Below are 20103 nucleotides of genomic sequence, written 5' to 3' on the forward strand. Positions count from 1 at the left end.
AGTCGCTGTTGGGTCTGAACGAGAGAGAGAGAGATCTCGTTCGTGAACGAATTTAACGAACTGGTACATGTCGTTCATGAACGAAATGAACGAGAGTGTACAGTACACTGTAGGTCGGTCATTTAGCATGCGAGTCTCGTTCAGCAATCAGCAGAAAGCGGATGCAAAGCGCAGTTACAGGTAGGCTACTTTGCACGCTTGTTTATTTAAAATACATAAACTTTACGTTTAACATAATCCCAGATTTATGAATGTGTAAATGACCAAACAATTAACTTTTTAATTATGCAGAAAAACCTTGTGCGTTGGTCATCTGAACCACTTATTTAGACTTATTTTATTTATTTAATGAGTAGATCAGAGAGACACATTTTAATAAAGCCTGTAATCAGTTTATACGTCCATCGTTGACATAACACAACTCTTTTTCGCCACCTGCTGTCGTATTATAGAAATGGTCTCTGAACGAATCATTTTGGTGAACGAACTGAAAAAGAACGAATCACTCAAATGAATCATAATTCCCATCACTAGCAGGAAGGGTGGGCGCTCGAGTGCCTTTCAGGCCCTACCTACTCCACAAATGACTTTAACATCGCGTGGTGATATAAAATCAATGCACGGCCACTTCCGCGTTTACACTCAGGGGGCGAAAACACCCGCTGCCCCAAGGGAAGCCATTCATCTCTACCTAGAGCTGTGAACATGACAGAAGAAGAATATTTGTACTCGCTGCTTGCACAAAGTTTGCCGGATTACAATAAACGATATTCGTCAGCATTGTGAGACTGCCAGCTGCCCCCCTGTCAATTAAAATGGAGAAGTACTTCAAACTACGTTTAAAAATACATGGACAGCTTGGATGCTATTGCTATTAGCAGGTACCACGTAACGTTAAGGCTGGATAACACTGAGTGACATCATCTTTACACGGAGTTTATCAAAGATTTTTAGCCCTTAAATACCTTTACCTTTAAACAACAAATTTGTATGAATCTGACCCCAGATATCAATAACACAGTTCACGGTAAGACACATCTGTCATATGGCTCTAATATTCAGGTTTGCTGTAAAGAACCAGACATCGCTTGGCTCATAAAAGGTATTGTTTAAATACTGAATCGGTTTTTTAATTTGTTGTGTTACACAATTCACCTTAAGTTGATGACATTGATTTTTTTAAATAAATTATAACGTTCTCACTTACATCATTGTTATGTTATGAGTGTGATTTTCAAATCATTAATACTAGGCTAACGTTATATGTATTTTCTCAGCTCCCAGTCAGAATCAGATGACAGGAAATCAGGCAGAGGACGACATGTTTCAGAATTATGATGAAGTCAGAGAAGACACTAAATTTAGAAGCAGGACACACCAAAGGATAGCTGTGACCTAAAGCTTCAATTTATTGTTTTAATAATTTTGTGAAGTTTTCCAAAGATCACAGACAAAGTCGTACTGTTAACCACAAGAAATATGAGAAATGGTTAAGAGCCGGGATAACATAAGAAGAACAGGGACATCTTTTGAAATAGTAGTGATCATTTTTACTGTGTATTGTGAGAATTTCATATAGTCCATTCATTTTAATCATTTTACTTTACAATATTCCAATATGAAACCTTATTTAAATCAAAAGCATTTGTTTGACGTATATAATAGTTTTTGTATTTGCATTTTACCAGACAATTTCTCTGTATCAGTTATTATATACAAGTTTACATTGATACATAAATAAATAGTTACACACAAAAAAGTACACACTAAGAACATATAATGCATTATATGCATACAAGCACATATAATGCATGTTACGTACACAAACAAATATGTACAGTACATTAATGTCTAAGTAGATATTTACGTTATTTTTATTTACATTACAATTTGTACAAATAAAACCAAATTTATGTATCCGCAGTGTTACGTTTATTCTTTAGCATTAGCTAACGCTAGCGCTTTCACCAGTAGACCATTTGATCTTCAGTAGCGGACGTGCTGTGGCTCAATCACATCTGCACTCTTAACGTGATGACAACAAACTGTAGTACCAGTTAAGGTTTAAATCCTTATGTGTAATAAAGTAAATCCATGCTCGGAACATTATTAAATCTCTGTGAAGCTTCATAAAACAGGACACAGCCATGCCTGAAGGAACCACAGTCACGTGTGTATTTAAACGCTGCAGGTCATGACTAAATTAAAGTTTTGTATTATAGCACCGTTACGTCTTTAATATATAGTATTTTAACAATACGATGTATTTCACTTATCTATATTACACGTTAATTCCCCCCAAAACGAGCGCTGGTAAAGCACATTTGCTATGGGTGAATACAACCCGGAAGCTTTCCCGCCCCCTGAGATTTTACCGGAAATACGTAGGCAGCACTCCATGCATTGAGTGCATTAGACAGCCTTTATGATGCCAATGCTAAGCCAATGGCTGTGGTTGAGGCGGATGGGCACAGCATGGGCTGCCAGATGACCTTGTAACTGTCAGGCCCTCTTCTAGTTTGTTTTTTAGTTTGATCTTTTTTTCTTTCCTTTTCCCCCAAACTCTTCTCCTGCCTGATCCCTGATGAAGCTACTCACAACGTTTATCAACCTCACCTGTTCCTCATTTTCTCTTCCCCTATTTATGCCAGTTCTTTTCCTTCACTCGGCGCGCAGATGTATTGTGTTGTCTTGTCTCATCAGGAGTGTACTGATGTGTTTCGTGTCTTCTCTAGACCCAGAACCCACAAGCTAGGACTTGAATCCTGCACCTCTCATCAGCGAGTTGTCAGCGAGAACCGGTTTGGACTTTCTCTTCCACTTGGCTGTTTTCTCTCTGCTCACTAGCATTGCAGACGCCGGCGTGTGCCCAGCCAGCCTGTGTGGATTATCTTTGTGTGCCAGGAGTACCCCGTCACCTTTTTTTTCTTGTTTTTTTATCACGTGTGAATAAACTTTCTGTTAAGACATTTTCCTCCATCTGACTCCTTCTGTTTCATGACAGTAATAATGCGACACACACCCAGGCCTGATCAACCTGCGGTGGGCTTCCCTTGGCTGAGGGTGTCTTGTGATGAAGGGCCGAAACACCCAATGAGGCTGAGGAGCACAACTGACCATGTGTCGCATTGATGGGAACCAGAGCACCTCACCAAAAGGATAATGGATGTGATGAAAGTGGGATCGGACCGGACACACAACTCATGAGATGTCTCTCTGATAATAGCAAGGAAAAGTAAGTATAAATATGCCATGTATTTCTATAATCATTTATCCCCCAAACACAGAGGATGCCCGACGAACCCAGTGAATCCTCAGACCTCCTTTCCTCTATTCATATTCTTGACTGCTCCCCCTGTCATGCATAAGGCGTGGGAAATGTTCTATTGGGCAATTCAACTGTGCTGATAAAGTGGGATTATAACACCTAGTCCTAATATTTTACTTTGTTTTCTCTGTTCTTCTGGTGGTTACCATTAAAAGGGTGGTGCGACGGTGTGTCATACATTCTGACTGCTTTACAATGGTAAACGTGCAGTCTTTTCATGCTTAACATGGTCAACGTGTAAAAAAACGAGTTGGACGTATTAAGTAGTATTTCTGTGCTCGATACACTCCCCCAGTGTTCGTACAGGTTTCGGAAAGTTTTTTTCGAACATGAAAAATCGTTACGTAACAACTTTTCTTAGTCCCTTATTGGATAAATCTCCCGGCAAAGGAACGCCTATGTGTAACCCAGCAAGAGAAATAGCGCGCCCATACGTCATCACCCAGCGACAACGAAGAGAACGCCCACGCGTGAACCATAACCGCGTTTCACTCGTGTAGGAGCTGTGGCCAGTGCTGCTGTGAAGGATTTTTCAATTTGTATTATACCAAGAATCTGCAATGGCACAAAGGAAGTGTGTTTTTGACTGTGAGGGAAAGAAATCGTTGTTTAGCTTTCCTAAGAACACGGAGGTAAGACAACAGTGGATGCAGTTTGTTTTTCCTGGACAGCAACGGACCAGACACTTAGCAACGGACACCCAATCAAAAACTGAACAGCACTTACCTCATTTCACAAGCTGTGTACAGTCACAGAAACTCTGTGCGCTGTGTAAACAATCCTTTGAGATTTTTTTTATTTGAGTAATTAACTGTCATGGTCCTGCCTTCTTCTTCATGATTTTCTAGTCTTGTGGCAGGATCGTGACAGATCCCTTATGTTTAGTGTGAGAAAGTCATGGTTTGTTTACCATTGACATGCCATGTGCTTTCTCGTGTCTCGTCATTGGCCCCGCCCCTCTCGTTTCCCGTATTGCTTTCCTGCCGTTCCTCATGTTCCTCACCTGCCCCTCGTTATCTTCCTTTGTCTGTCTCCCTATATAATACCCTCGTGTTCATTGTCCTGTGCTGGTTCGTTGTACTTGTACTGATGTGCTTTGTACTTACCTGTATGTAGAAGTCTTCGTGTTTGCTCGTGTTCCTGATTCCTTACCTTACCTTGCCTTGCCTGTGGATTACGTGTTTGTCATTTACCTTGCCCTGCCTTTATTTCCCTTACTTGTTTTGGTAAGACGTTGTGTCGTTGTTTTATAGTTAGTTTATTTGTTGTTCCTGTCTTTTCGTTTTGCCCCCACGTGGGAAGTCTTTGTTTTATATATATATATATTCTTAGTTTAGTTTTCCTCCATCGAGGGTGTTTTGTTTTGTGTCAAAGTCTTGTTAACCCCTTCACCACCGCCTGCCTGCAATTGGGTTCTTCCTTCCTTCCGCCAAGCCGTGACATTAACGTCTTGGGAGGCTTTAAACAGCCAAAAAGAATTTGCGAGGCGTCATTTTTCCCCGGATGCGGAACGACGAGGTAACGTTATTCGGTTAGGCCTATTTAAAGTGACCACGCACTATTTTTATTCAGTCAGTTTGACGCTGCGGTATTTATCCAATCATGACTGTTGACACCACAAATATGCAAATAAGAATGTTAACCCAGGGTTTAGTGATGCACAGTGTGAAATATCAGGTTATGAATACCCAGGGTTATCTCTTAAACCCTGGTAAATTATAAGCAGTATAAAACATGAAACAGATAACTCAGGATTCTGTTTACCTGGGGTTAGAATAACCCGTGGTTAACGATTTTTAAGTGTGAAAAGCTATTAATCTCTTGTGCAGCAACACATTAAAAAAAAAATTTAGTCAGTCAATCTGTTTTCTGTATGAACATAAATGTAAAAAACTGAACTATTAACTTATTCATCAGAAATTTCTACATCAATATGACCTGAAATACAACCCCAACTCATGTGACAAAAATAACCATTGTAGCTATTTTATGTATATAAACATACATTTTTCTTATTAACGTAAATGTATACATTTTGAGCCCTTTTATCTGAAACGATTACATACTGAAAAACATAAACTCAAAAAAGGTGCTTCAAAAGATTTTTCAATGCCATTCTTAAAGGAATTTGTAGACCGCCTGGACACCCAAACATCCTAACAGCAACTTCCACAATTCATAAATCAAGTTCAGTACATCCTAAACTCACACATTTGCATTGAAAACCCCCAAAATGCATACTGATGATATAATCTCACCTACAGATTGAGTGCGCTGCCCGGCATCCAGCTGTCCCCAGGGCAGTGTCCTGCTAAACTCAGGAGATTCGGTCACTTCGACTAGATCGGTGGTTTTATTCAGGTCCAACAAAACAGAGCGGGCCTTACAAGCCTGTTTCGAGTGCACCGATTGGAGTGTTTTTGAAGCTGCTACCAGCGATCTGGACGAGCTCACAGAGACTGTAACATCATACATCAGTTTCTGTGAGGATTTGTGCATTCCTACCAGGACTTCCTTAATATACAACAATGATAAACCATGGTTCTCAGTAAAACTCAGACAGATTCGCCAAGCCAAGGAGGATGCCTACAGAAAAGGGGACAATGTCTTGTACAAGCAGGCTAGGAACACATTGACAAAGGAGATCAGAGTGGCTAAGAGAAACTACTCTAAAAAAGTTGGAAAACCGGTTTTCAGACAATGACCCTGCGTCTGTGTGGAAAGGCCTTAAAGACATCACCAACTACAAGCCACCATCCCCCAATTTTGCAGGCAATCAACACCTGGTCAATGATCTGAATGACTTTTACTGCAGATTTAAAATGCTAACTTTACACCTAACACCAACTCTGACATTCTCTCTACACAACACCTATCACCTTCAGTCACCCCTCCTCCTGCACTTCAGATCAGTGAAGAGGATGTGTGCCGAGTCTTTAGGAAACAAAAGACAAGAAAAGCACCAGGCCCAGATGGTATCTCCCCAGCCTGTCTTAAAAGCTGTGCTATTCAACTGGCCTTCATCTTCTCTCAGATCTTCAACAGATCACTGGAGCTGTGCACAGTTCCTTCCTGTTTCAATCGCTCCACCATAATCCCCATCCCAAAGAAACCCAAAATCACAGGACTGAATGTCTACAGACCCGTCGCTCTCACATCTGTGGTCATGAAGTCATTCGAGAGACTGGTACTGGCTTATCTGAAGGACATCACAGAACCCTTACTGGACCCCCTGCAGTTTGCCTAAAGAGCAAACCGCTCTGTTGAGGATGCAGTTAACATGGGGCTGCATTTTGTCCTGAAACATCTGGATAGACCAGGGACCTATGTGAGGATCCTGTTTGTGGACTTCAGCTCCGCTTTCAACACCATCATCCCATCACTGCTCCAGACAAAAGTTAACCCAGCTATCTGTTCCTGGCTCTATCTGTCTTATGTTTACATTTACACAGTGTGTATGGTAGTGCTGTAGTACTCGAGTCCGGACTCGAGACGTTTTTTTGTGATCTCGGACTTGTCTTGGTCTCGTTGGTATTTGCACTCGGACTTGTCTCGGACTTGGTCATTGGTCTCGACTGAGTCCAGACATATTTGTGACCCTGGACAACAAAACCAGTCTTATGGGTCAAAAACTCGAAATTGAGATTTTTACATAATCTGAAAGCTCAACAAATAAACTTTCTATAGATATATGAGTTGTTAGAATAGGACAATATCTGGCTGAGATACAACCGTTTAAAACTCTGGAATCTGAGAGTGCAAAAAAATAAAAATATTGAGAAAATTGGCTTTTGAAGTTGTTAATCAGGGGCACTGTGGCAGACCATCCACTCACAAAAATAAAGTTTTTATATATTTAAGGTAGGAAATTTACAAAATATCTTCATGGAACATGATCTTTACTTAATATCCTAATGATTTTTGACGTAAAAGAAAAATAGATAATCTTGACCCACACAATTGTATTTTTGTCTTTTACTAAAAATGTTCCCGTGCTACTTAAGACTGGTTTAGTGATCCAGGGTCACATATATATTCTCCTTCAAAACAAAACATTGATAGCGCATACTTCTTGCGATCCGAAAACTGTTGCCGACTCTCGACTCTAGAACGAGAGCCGCGCGTTCATAAGTTCTCTCTTCACACAGCAGTTCAGTGTGTGCTGTTGGTGTAACTAAATAACTCCGGTATATTGGTTCAAGTCCTCGGTGTGCACGCCAGAAAGTGAAGAACTGAATTAATTTGTGGGTAATATTAAGTGTTTACGGGAGACGCTAAACGCGAACAATTCAGGTGAACTGGTTCGACCGGTTCACTTAAAAGAATGAACCGGTTCAAATGAACGATTCGTCCGCGTCCCGAACTGAACAACATCAATCATTCATCAGGCACGATGTCAGCGAGCAGCGGCATAATAACATTTGGTTTTACAAACCATAAAGAATTTATCGACAGTGCGCTCAAAAGGAAACTTTTTGCAACAAAACTTTCTCCGAAACCTGTGGGACAACATCCAATTCTGTAAGAAACCTAAGGCATCACAAAGAGAGGTGAGTTAATGCCATGTTTCAGAGTTAGCATTGCATTTGAATATTTTTAGAAAGTAGTTATGAGTTTAGAAAGTAGGGCTTCAAGATAAGATTGATCGTATTTTTATTGTCATTTCGATATGAACATGTTATTTAAGTATGGGCACTGAAACGTGCTTTTAAACGAGCCATGGGGCCTCTGCTCTTTCTGGCAGCTCCTCTATCGACCACGCACGAGCACGGGCAGGCGTGCACACGCACGCACACAAAGGTGTTAAAAAGTTCCTTAAAAAAGTGTGGGGGGGGGGTTTGGTTACTTTGGGGGACACCAAGTCATAAGTTCAAGAATGGGAACATATTCAAGTGTTTGCTGATTATTTGTTACATTTTCTATTGGCAGAATAGGATTGTTACACTTAAATAAAAAAAAGTGAAGTTACACGTCGGCTTTGTGACTTTAGTGCTATACCTAAAGTAAATAAAATTACCTTTTTTAAGGTAAAATAAAATTCTCTTTTTGATCAATACCAATAATGATAATTGAAGATATGCTATCTCTTGCATCACAAAAATTCTCAATAGTTAAGTATGTGGTCTTGTCATGATTTTTTTCTGTCTCTGTCTTGACTTGTACTCGAACCTCTTTGGACTTGTCTTGGACTCGACAACGGTGGACTTGACTACAGCCTTGTGTATGGAACCAAACTGAACAACTTCTGCTTTGATAACACATTTAAACGTGCATATGTCTCTCTCTTCTGTAAGCGCGGGGCAAGAAAGTCACATGAAAATGTACTTGCTATTTCACACGTTTTGAAAAGCCTCACCAGCCCTGCCGTAAAAATGACCATGTTGCCAGATCATATTGTTGAAAAGAACAGCAAACAATGACCAGTGTTGGGCAAGTTACCTCCAAAATGTAATAAATTATATATTACTGTCAATTAAAAGTAATTAGTTGTATTACAATATTACTGTCTTTGAATTGTAATGCGTTACACAACTTTTGCATTACATTGATCAAAATAACCACAAAAGTATGACTACCCTGCTGAAAAAAAACACCACAGAAATTCTAATGGTTTCCATTAAAACTCCATTGGAAACCATTAGGTTTTATTAAAAACGAGTGCTGTCAATCGATTAAAAAAATTAATCGGATTAATCACACATTTTTTCTGTGATTAATCACGATTAATCGCACATAACTATTATATTTTTAAATATACTTTTACATTTTAATAATTTCACATTTAATCTTCAAATTGATGTAGAAACAACATATTTATTTAACAGCATCATTTTATGAAAGCTAGCATTTTGATATTAGTACTGTAACTGATGTCTCTATTAAATTGATTATTTTAACATGAATTATAGCCATTTAACAGTATAATTGAGAGCTCATGTAGGAAACATACAGGAATTGAAGGACACTTTACAGTCTTTATTAATGCTAAATTATAAATTAAATGCAGAAGAATTCTCATTAAAGCTACAAAATCACATTGATTTCTTCTTTTATTTTGTTCTTTGATTAACATTAGTGACAGGAGTCACAGCAGCACGTTTAAGAACGTGGCCCCTTTAAGAGCTGTCTCAGTACGCAGATCTGACCGTCACCGCACTCCCATTTTCACAACTCTTTGCATTCATTTAAGATTTTATTTTACACTTTGAAGTCTGTGCTTAAGAAAATGCTAGACAAAACGGGCTTTCTGACATAATCTTGTGTGGTTTTATCCATTCAAGCACGAAAGAGAACTTAACACGGATGCGCTGTCTGACAGAGATTCACCGACGCAGCCTTCAGCCCGTGACTGTTTACACCAGTCTGGACCTCGCGTTGCGTTTTGCCGCGTCCCACAGTTTAGAAGCGGTCTATCTTCATTGAGCGCGTCAAAGCAACTGTTTCAAATCGCGCTTAAGTGGTTTAAAAGCCTGTACACGAATAAGAGCGTGATTAGGCCTACATAATGTAACGCTAGACAAAGGATGTCAAAACAAACGGATGCTGCGTTAATTGCGATAAATATTTTCTCACGCGTTAATTTGAAAAAATTAATCGCATGCGTTAACGCGTTACCGTTGACAGCCCTATTAAAAACCTTTTTTGAGCATTGTGTTTTTGACATTATTTGAGTATGATTTAATGGTCTTGTCAATGTCCCAACACATACCAATAGAGACTTTTGTTTCTGTTAAAGGTAAAAAAAATCTCTCTCACGTACCTTCTCGGGATTGGTTCCACATTTATGGAATGATCTGCCCGCTGCTACAAGATCAGCAGATTCTGTAGCCATCTTTAAGAACCGTCTGAAAACACATCTCTTCCGTCAACACCTGACCGATCAGCTCTGACTTCTATCTCTTTTCTACTCTTTCAAAAAAAAAAAACTTGGCTCTGTATACTGTAGGCTATATGAGACCAGTTTTCTTTTATCGCACTTATGCTTTTTGTTGTCCTTATGTTGTTCCAATTGCTTCCATTGTTTCCCTCATCTGTAAGTCGCTTTGGATAAAAGCGTCTGCTAAAGGACTAAATGTAAATGTAGACAATAAGATTCCCATTATAACCATTAAATCCAGTAGAGTTTATGTGATGCACACACAGTTTTTTTTTTTTGCAGTGTATGCATTATAAAATGATATAATATAGTTGATTGCTGATCATTGTACATCCAGTGGAGGTGATGTGTTAATGCATAATGATTGTGCTCATCAATGTCACTTTTCACTCGGCCATCCAATCACAGCGCAGGAGGGGCGGGACAAATACCGCATCAACCAATCGGCACATACCTGTTGGATACAACCGTATGTCTGTCTAAACGCCTAAAAACAATGCAGGAATTAATACTTTAGGATTCGAGTGTCAATGTCTGTATCAGGTAACATCCCTGGACTATCACAATATGACAAACAATGTGCATGAATGCGTTGTAGAGCGCCCACAGTCAGCGTTTTATTTACTGTTGGATTTAGTTCCCCGCACAAATGAACATAAGAACGCTAGGGTCGCTGAGTGTGGTCTATCCTTTGAAAGCCCTTTTTACGACCTGCAAAGAACTGCGTAAATAAACTGAATTTACAGTGTAAGTTTTGGAAATTATAGTTTACCTACCTGTAGGTATAGAGGAACAATATGTTAAATTCGGGTAATAAAAGGGGTAACAACCAGATATACAACCCGCAAAGAATTGCGTAGGTAAACCTCAATTTACAGTGCAAGTTTAAGAAATTAGAGTGTGCCTAAGTATAAGGAAACAATCGTTTAAGTTTGGGTAAAGGAAATAAAAAAAATATATACACTCACCTAAAGGATTATTAGGAACACCATACTAATACGGTGTTTGACCCCCTTTCGCCTTCAGAACTGCCTTAATTCTACGTGGCATTGATTCAACAAGGTGCTGAAAGCATTCTTTAGAAATGTTGGCCCATATTGATAGGATAGCATCTTGCAGTTGATGGAGATTTGTGGGATGCACATCCAGGGCACGAAGCTCCCGTTCCACCACATCCCAAAGATGTTCTATCGGGTTGAGATCTGGTGACTGTGGGGGCCATTCTAGTACAGTGAACTCATTGTCATGTTCAAGAAACCAATTTGAAATGATTCGAGCTTTGTGACATGGTGCATTATCCTGCTGGAAGTAGCCATTAGAGGATGGGTACATGGTGGTCATAAAGGGATGGACATGGTCAGAAACAATGCTCAGGTAGGCCGTGGCATTTAAACGATGCCCAATTGGCACTAAGGGGCCTAAAGTGTGCCAAGAAAACATCCCCCACACCATTACACCACCACCACCAGCCTGCACAGTGGTAACAAGGCATGATGGATCCATGTTCTCATTCTGTTTACGCCAAATTCTGACTCTACCATTTGAATGTCTCAACAGAAATCGAGACTCATCAGACCAGGCAACATTTTTCCAGTCTTCAACTGTCCAATTTTGGTGAGCTCGTGCAAATTGTAGCCTCTTTTTCCTATTTGTAGTGGAGATGAGTGGTACCCGGTGGGGTCTTCTGCTGTTGTAGCCCATCTGCCTCAAGGTTGTGCGTGTTGTGGCTTCACAAATGCTTTGCTGCATACCTCGGTTGTAACGAGTGGTTATTTCAGTCAAAGTTGCTCTTCTATCAGCTTGAATCAGTCGGCCCATTCTCCTCTGACCTCTAGCATCAACAAGGCATTTTCGCCCACAGGACTGCCGCATACTGGATGTTTTTCCCTTTTCACACCATTCTTTGTAAACCCTAGAAATGGTTGTGCGTGAAAATCCCAGTAACTGAGCAGATTGTGAAATACTCAGACCGGCCCGTCTGGCACCAACAACCATGCCACGCTCAAAATTGCTTAAATCACCTTTCTTTCCCATTCTGACATTCAGTTTGGAGTTCAGGAGATTGTCTTGACCAGGACCACACCCCTAAATGCATTGAAGCAACTGCCATGTGATTGGTTGATTAGATAATTGCATTAATGAGAAATTGAACAGGTGTTCCTAATAATCCTTTAGGTGAGTGTATATTTATACTGTAGCCTATGCATTTTAAAACTAAGGGGTAACTATTTTAATATTACGTGGGATGCACAACCTACATACTGTAGACAACTAGACAACAATGTGAGGAAGTTAGCGTTAGCACACGTTTCATATCGGTCTGAGCTCTCGGTCAGCAAATTTAACAGTTTTGATTTTAGGATGAATTTTTGATTTGAGGTATTTTGGTAAAAAAACATTCTAATTATGCCATCATGGTTTGGTAGGGAAGAACCCAGATGCAGGCAGCAGTTAAGGGGTTAACAGATATTTATTAAAATAAAGAAACAAAAAACCACAATGGGGGAACAAATACTATAACAAAAAGACTTCTCAAAAAGACAAACAAAAACTTCCCTCTGGGGGCAAAACAAGAACTAAAGCAATAAACAAACAAACCTCACACTAAGGGACACCAGGGCAAGGCAGGAACAAGATTTTCTGGACAGGGACTTGCCACGAACAAACCGACACAGGACAGAAAGAACAGAGGCTCTAAATAGGGGAACACTAACGAGGGATGATTACACAGGGAGGTGACGGGCAGGTGACAGGGATCAAACACTAAGGGGACGCTAACAAGGGAACGAGAGGGCGGGGCTTAGAGACAGACACCGGAGAGAACGCATATTATGTCGTGACAGACAATAATATGCTTCTCTCCACACAGAACAAGAGGCTCTGCCATGGTTCTGCCACAAAACCAAGAAAGACATGACAAGAAGAGGCAGAACCAGGGGCGGAGCCAGACATTGTGGATATTGGGGGCTTAGCCCAAAATCTAGGGGTTCCATCCAGGGCATGGTCCCCAGGAGATTTTTTCACATTTATGGCAGCTATAATAAACTATTTTTTAATCTTTAATCGAAGTGTTCTCTTTTTTATCATTCTGAAACTGTCAAAATTTGATATGTTACAAAGACATTTTCACTTCTCTCAAATAAAAACAGAAAAAATGCTGTAAACCTGTTACCATGAAGTTACACAAGAAAGGTAGATTAGGAATTTGGAATAAACATTACTAATTTAAAACCTATTTTGTTGCTTAGAAAAAAAATTAGCAGACAAAGCTGCTACCACTGAATCCATGAAGTAACAAGTCATTCAAATCAAAGCTCATCAACAATGCCAAGTAAATGTGGCCTCTAATACTCTAATTATACTCTTTTATTTTTCCTTTTATTCTTTAACATAACAAAACAATAGAACCATATTTTGTTAGGGAACAGCACATGGGTATATATTATTACCTAATACAGCACGTTATTTCACCTCTGTTCAAATCAATCTTCTCCCATTCTCCATCTACCATCTGTGAAAATGTCCTCAACTGAAACAAGAAAATACAAAACAAAAAGTATTCAGATTTCTGATGACAAACTTAAGATGCATTTTAAAAATATTAAAAGCATTCTCATTCTCTTACATTCCCTCCAGGCACCCCTGTTCTCCTTTCTTCCTCTGTTCTTCTCAATACATTTTCATCTCATGTCCCTCACTTTCTCTTTGACTCCTCTCTCTCTTCTCTTTTCCCACTCCTTAAACACAGACATTCACTTCTGCTTCTGCACTTATCACACATAAGCATATTGCTTTCTACTTGGCAATACATCTAATCTGATAATAATTCAAGTATCCAGAACATTTGTGATGTAAATCAATAAATAATAAATATTTATTGTAAATAACAAAAATATTAAGATAATAAGAGATTGGGGAAATCACATTTTGTAACTGTCTATCCATACACATCTTATTCATTGTGAATTCCAGTGGAATGCATGTGAGCAAAACAGAAGTTGCCTTGGCACAATAACTATGAGGTCATGACATGAGTAACTGTATATTTCTCACCTGATTCTTGCTTTCATTTCCTTTCGTACTCCTCCTGACTTCATCCTGCTCTATCTCTCTTTGTGCTGTAAAACAAAGGCAATTATAACAACAACCAATAGAGTTTTTTATATAATAAGAGGTATCAGTTGATCAGTAACTTTTCAAATTCTCACCTGAACCTGGCTGTCTCTTTTTAAAAGAAGTTTGTATATCCATCTATGAATAGATATTTGCTATGAGCGTGGATTTGTCACAAAGCTTTAATTCACTTTGAATAACTGTACTGTAAATATACCAACATGCAGACAGACTAGATCAGTGTTAACGTTAGCCGTTAGCCGCACGCTATTTAACAGTATAAACAAACCACATAACTAAAAATAGACACTTTCAAAGTAATAATGAAGTCACTGTAATAATGACTGATTTAAAAACGGTTTTTTGAAAACACAATCGGGGCTGAAGCCCCAGAAGACACCCCCCCACCCGCCTCTGGGCAGAACCATGACAGTATGGCCTGGAAGGTCATGGATTGAGCTAAATTGTCTTTAAAACACATTAAAACTCAGTTTGGACTCTTAATTTAATTCATTTTTTAATAAACTCTTAATTTTGTGGGGCTTTTGTATAGATTGATGGATCTGGATAGAAACATACACTGTTTATTTCATTTCATTATTCTATTTCATTTATCTCATTCGTATTATTTGTTCCTTACTTTCCTAGTAAGAGAGAGATCTAGTGAAACTGGACACTAAATTTGTGATCGGAAAGATCTACAAGCCATATCTCATAGTTGGATCTATCAAGATACATTTATTGGTTTTATGTAATTATATATTATGCAATACCATATTATTTTTATCAATCATTGTAAGGTCGGAGCCAAGATGTCCCGACCAGAGATTATTCTTCTCCTGAGAAACAAAGAACGTTTCTAAGCACAGTGATGAACCTAGGCCAAAAGGGTGCCCCTTCCTGAAAGAACAACACACCGATTCCTGATCAAAAGATAATCATCTCGGGAAAAGGACAGAGAGCATCTCTCAATACAGTGGGAGACCTGAGCCATAAGGACACCTTCCTTTGAGAAACAACAGACTCCCTCCAGTACAACAAACTCCCTACTGAGCTAACATCTCAAACGATGCATACAAGTGAATCACAGATGCAGACCTCACCCTGCACCCCCAACTGGTCCTTTCCTCCCCTCTCCCTCTACACAAAAAACATACACATGTTTGGTCTCATCCAAAAGGTCTCAGTGCAACTGGTACAATGGTCTCACTCCCATAACAACAGAATGTAATGACAAAGTTTTGTAAGAACTTAACAAACTTCCCTCACACATTTGGTGACTTTCACCAATCACCTACTGTATGCAGATGAAGTACAGCCCCAGGGATCACAAGACCCAATCACAGCCAAATTCCTAACTCGAAAGAATATTTCCAGAATGCTTTGTTCTGGTTTGGTATTTAAGGGAAGTTGACAAAAATATCAGGGAATCTGTAGCCAGATCTCCCGCACAAATTCCTGTGTGTCGTCTCTTGCCAGGTATGCAACATTGAACTTCTCTTTGCTTTATTTCTTATGATTTTCTATTATTTGTTATTGAATTCTATTGATTGCCATTGATTATTGAATTGAACCTTGAATTGGATTTTGAATTATGCTTACCTGGCTAATAAATTGTTATGTTTGAATTCATTCTGTATTGTTCTGAGTTTATAAACTTTAGTTGATCACGCTATATCCTTTGTTACCGCAAATCTACGTTCAGGTTAGTGACGGACTAGAATCCTGTATTAGGTGGAGCATTGGGCATGCCAGCTGAGATTCTAGAGCTCCGGCTAACTACTTGGCATTCGTTTAAGTGTAATTAGACCGTAGGGGCTATCGTTTCCGTTTAGAACAGCACATGGGTTGTCCGACCAATCTAAATAGGGCAAGTCTCAAACCTCTGGTTATTGAAATATTATTCTAACTAAGTGTACATAGGAAACTATGGCATGATTATATAAAGCTACCGTCAGAGGAAGTAAGATTGGTCTATTTATCTCTATGGAGTGCTCATGACCTCTGGTTGGAAATAATCATTACTTTAATTAAGTTGTCATAGTCTAAGGGGACTAGATCAAATAATGTTTCCGGAAGTGCTGGTTGGAGACGGCCATCTGAGCATTACTAGTCATAGAAACCTCTGGCAGTGACCAAGACTGGCGAGTTTGTGACCGTGAGATCCGCGTATAATGGCCGGCGCGAGACTCTAAGCGACATTGAGAATCGGATGAAGGAGTGTAATTTAGAATAAAACAGAGGAATCAGACATCCGTCCAAATTTCACAATTATTAATGATAAAAGTTAAATGTAAACTAAATGAGAAGTCGAGATATTATTAAATTGGAGTCAGATAAAATAGAGGTAATTAAATGAAATATGCTTTCATTCAAATACTGTTTCACTAAACAAAGGAAGACAAGAACACGTGTGAAGCCTTCGCCACGCCTCTGGATACCGTCATTGGACCAGCAGATGGTGCCTTACAATCATTAAGACTTTAGAAACATTTAAGTGGACTATTTATTTATTTACATGACTGCATTCTTTTCCATTTTTAATGTTAAACATGGGGTGACATGCTATTTCATGCATTCTGACTTCTTTACACTGTTAAACATGCTGGCTTCTCGTGCTTAACATGGTCAACTTGTTAAAAAACGAGTTGGACGTATGACAATGTATTTCTTGATTCACTCCCCCAGCACTCCAACTCGTTTCAGAAAGTTTTTTTATGTTTTGTAACCTATTCCTTTTATTGGGCAATTCTCCTGGAAAAGCACGCCCACGGCAAGGCGAAAGAAATAGCCCGCCCACGCGCCAACCGACGAGCGATAGGAAGACTTGGCTGCGTGGCTGCGCTGTGGGTGTGCGTGTGTTACCCCATCTTTAACTTCAGTTATTTGATAACAGACTGATTGAAAAGACTATTATACAGAACTGCTGGTCATTTTTACAACTGTTTTATTTATTATTATTTAATCATGTATTGTCTTTTATTATTATTTTATAAGTTTGTTAAGAGTCTTCATGCATTTATTTAAGACAATGTTTCAAGTTCATTTAACATTTATAAACATTTAACTTTTAAAAAAGGGTTTACAACAACATTACCATCTTCTGTTAGATGTAAATAGACTACGTCAAAGTGATAAGATATAAAATGTCCATCTAATAGTTGGAAGGCAGTGGGGGCCTACATCAATATTTTTTCAGGGGGCCCAGAATTCTCTGTCTACAGCCCTGATTGTATGTACCATGTCTGAAGTACGGACCAAAGATTTTCACCCACCACTACACTCACACGTTGGTGGTGTAACAACAAAGGGGGTTTGATTTGACATCACAAAGCATACTTTAGTTAAAAAACCATTCATAGATATCATGAGCTTCTTGATATTCCTTGTGTCTCGCTACATGATCGCAGGCCGTGCAAATCGCCAGAACAAACTCTTGATTCTGTAATATTAAATGAGGTCGTGCTGAGAAATGTCTCCTCCAGTTAAAGTACCTGCGATACGCATCTTCATCTCTGTCCAGCTGCGTCAGATATTCTGCCAGTGACTTTGCGTCTGGGAAGTCGTCCACGTGAATGAAGGCGTCACGCGGTGCAAACCTCTCATAGTTCTTTCTGGGAGGTCCCAGCACCACAGGTACAGTACCTGCTGACAGAGGTCCGTTAAACTTTTCCGTGATGTAGTCCTTGTGGATGGAATTCTCAAAAGACAGATAAAATTTGCAGCTGGCTATGGTGGGATAATAGTCTTCATAAGATAGTCTTTTAGCATAAGCGCTTCCAAACATGTGTATATTGACGTGCTTTTTAAGTTCATTGTAGTAAGCGTTTCTCGTGCCAACACCCGTCCAGTCGAAATTGTTACTTACGATCCAACAGACCAGTTTGTCCTTTTTGGGAATTGTAAAATTCTCATTTGGAGTTTTGTTGCTGGTCAGTCTCAGCCGCACAGGAATGTCAGCGTCCTCTCTATAACTGAGAGTCAGATTAAAGAGGTTTTCTATCCCTGGAATTTTCTGCGTGTTTGTTGGCGATTCTACATTAAGCCAGATCCACTTTTGGAACGGGGGACGAGGAGATGGTGGAAGGGTGGACAGGTCCTGGCTAATAGCCCTGTGAAAAACAAGCACAGCGTCTGAACTGCTGTAGAGAGCTCTATCGTCCGTCAGGTGACAGCCGTCAATATTGTAAAGAGTTTTACAGTCCTTAAGATCAAATCTGTAATTTTTAGGCCAGACCCATAATAAAAGTACAGGTTTCTCCACTGTTTCATCAGCAATCGAGTTGTTCATCTCTTCATGGTGTCCATCTGAGTGTTGTTTGAATTGAGGTAGTCGAGGTGGACAGCTGGTCAGAGGTGAAGTCCAGAAATACAAGAGGATCAGAGAGACGAGAGCGGCAATAGCCACTAAACCAGTCAGACGGCCCACAGGAATTCCAGTTAAACTTGTGCTTGACATTCTTTGATTTGAATGAGAATGAATAAAAAAAAGTTGCTCATCTTCATCGTCAGTATATATCAATGTAAAAAGTATTTTTATGCTAAACAATTTAAACAATACATTGTCGGGTGTATGAGGGGCTAAACCACAGTTACTTGCCTAAAGGCATCTCATGACATGATTTTATGACCAATCAATTTGCAGCTATAACGACAAATAAAAAAGCCATTCTCCATTGGTAATATCGGCTGAAAGCTGTTTCAGTTTCTCATGAGTAAATAAGACTCTAAAACGAATGTAGATACTTTTACTCACCTGTTTTCTAAGCTTCTTAGAATAAATGTTTGTTGTGTTCCACACCAGGAAATAACCGCTGTTGTAGACACAGAAAACACTTCATAAGAGTTGCATGAGAATATGAGAATGTCATTGTTCTGTCACGCTTCAGTGCTTGAAATCTCATGCATCATACTGACCAATCACAGTTCAGTGTTCAAACACTACAGTCGGCTCAGTTTTCCAACACACCTTTACTGGTCCATCAAGATCTGATGCCAGGACTAAACGGCTTGTAATAAAATGTGCCAAGGTCTCCCGTCATTTGAATAAATAATTGAAACAAGAAGTTTGTAAAGAAAGTAAAACTGTTAACAAGTCAAATGCATTTTATATTGATCTATTTTACAATTTTGATGATGATTTGTGAAGATGTCTGTGAAAGAGACATTTAAAATGCTTTCATCATTTACGCAGACTGTAGAACACAAAAGACACAAAGGTAAATGTTGGTAACATTGCCCCCCACTGACCTGACATCTAGCTATCTTCCACCCGTACACATTAAATTTGGTTCTGTACCTCATTTACAAGAAAAACACATTCATCTCTCTTCAGACAAACACCTGCATTCTCGTGTGCTGACAGGATCTGTGTAGTTAGATACCTGGGGTGTGTATCGTTTCTCTGTTCCTTGTTCCTTGTTCCCTGTGTTTACGTCAGGGCAATGAGAAACATAACCTCGCTATATGATATTCCCCCTATGAAAGTTAGTGTAGGTTCGGTCTCTCACCAGATACCTAATATCAATTCTTCTGTTGTCCTAAAAAGTCAAAGAAATGTGAGCATGCTCAAATACATGCAAACATCTGCGTTAAAGGCAGAGTAGATCATTTGGAAAATGCTAACGTTTGCCTGCTAGCACTGCAATCATACATTTTTATAAATATATATCTTCTGTGAAAGGCGTAGGGTCAAAAAAAGTTGGACCAATTACTGCCCTCGGTCCGAGGGCAATGATACGTCATGTGTACATTTTCAGTCAGCGTATTTTGCATCCCACTGCGC

At 39.4% G+C, this 20103-nt stretch overlaps 1 protein-coding gene and 1 long non-coding RNA gene across 16 annotated transcripts; one reads left to right on the top strand and one right to left on the bottom strand.

Annotated features, from left to right (window-relative positions):
• The first annotated feature begins 484 nt into the window (after positions 1–484).
• Positions 485–15950, top strand: LOC130567791 (uncharacterized). 4 transcript variants are annotated; one of them, XR_008964649.1, is made up of 3 exons: positions 485–1102; positions 1278–3235; positions 15119–15950. It is a non-coding gene; the product is annotated as an uncharacterized LOC130567791 (long non-coding RNA). The 4 variants fall into 4 exon arrangements; XR_008964648.1 differs by lacking the exon at positions 15119–15950 and adding an exon at positions 5593–8992; XR_008964650.1 differs by lacking the exon at positions 15119–15950 and adding an exon at positions 10065–11139 and having other exon boundaries at positions 501–1027; positions 2736–3235.
• LOC130567790 (4-galactosyl-N-acetylglucosaminide 3-alpha-L-fucosyltransferase 9-like) lies at positions 12494–19833 on the bottom strand. 12 transcript variants are annotated; one of them, XR_008964642.1, is made up of 7 exons: positions 19569–19696; positions 19075–19132; positions 17813–18778; positions 14414–14456; positions 14259–14323; positions 13831–13942; positions 12494–13734 (listed from the first exon to the last, which is right to left on the bottom strand). XR_008964642.1 is itself a non-coding variant. In XM_057356183.1 (5 exons), exons 1-4 carry the CDS (start codon positions 19573–19575, stop codon positions 14299–14301), a joined length of 1056 nt encoding a protein of 351 aa, XP_057212166.1. In that variant the 5' UTR covers positions 19576–19696; the 3' UTR covers positions 12496–13734; positions 14259–14298. The 12 variants fall into 12 exon arrangements, 7 of the variants coding, with proteins under 7 accessions (XP_057212166.1, XP_057212165.1, XP_057212161.1 ...); XR_008964643.1 differs by having other exon boundaries at positions 13831–13969; XR_008964644.1 differs by lacking the exon at positions 13831–13942.
• Positions 19834–20103: the final 270 nt, after the last annotated feature.

Source organism: Triplophysa rosa, linkage group LG17 (genome assembly GCF_024868665.1).
Source record: "Triplophysa rosa linkage group LG17, Trosa_1v2, whole genome shotgun sequence".
Lineage (NCBI taxonomy): Eukaryota > Metazoa > Chordata > Actinopteri > Cypriniformes > Nemacheilidae > Triplophysa > Triplophysa rosa.

Coding starts and splice junctions, on each gene's coding strand:
- LOC130567790 (XM_057356176.1), bottom strand. Junction 18,779..19,074: donor CTAAGAAGCTTAGAAAACAG/GTGAGTAAAAGT, acceptor TTCAAATCAAAG/AATGTCAAGCACAAGTTTAA.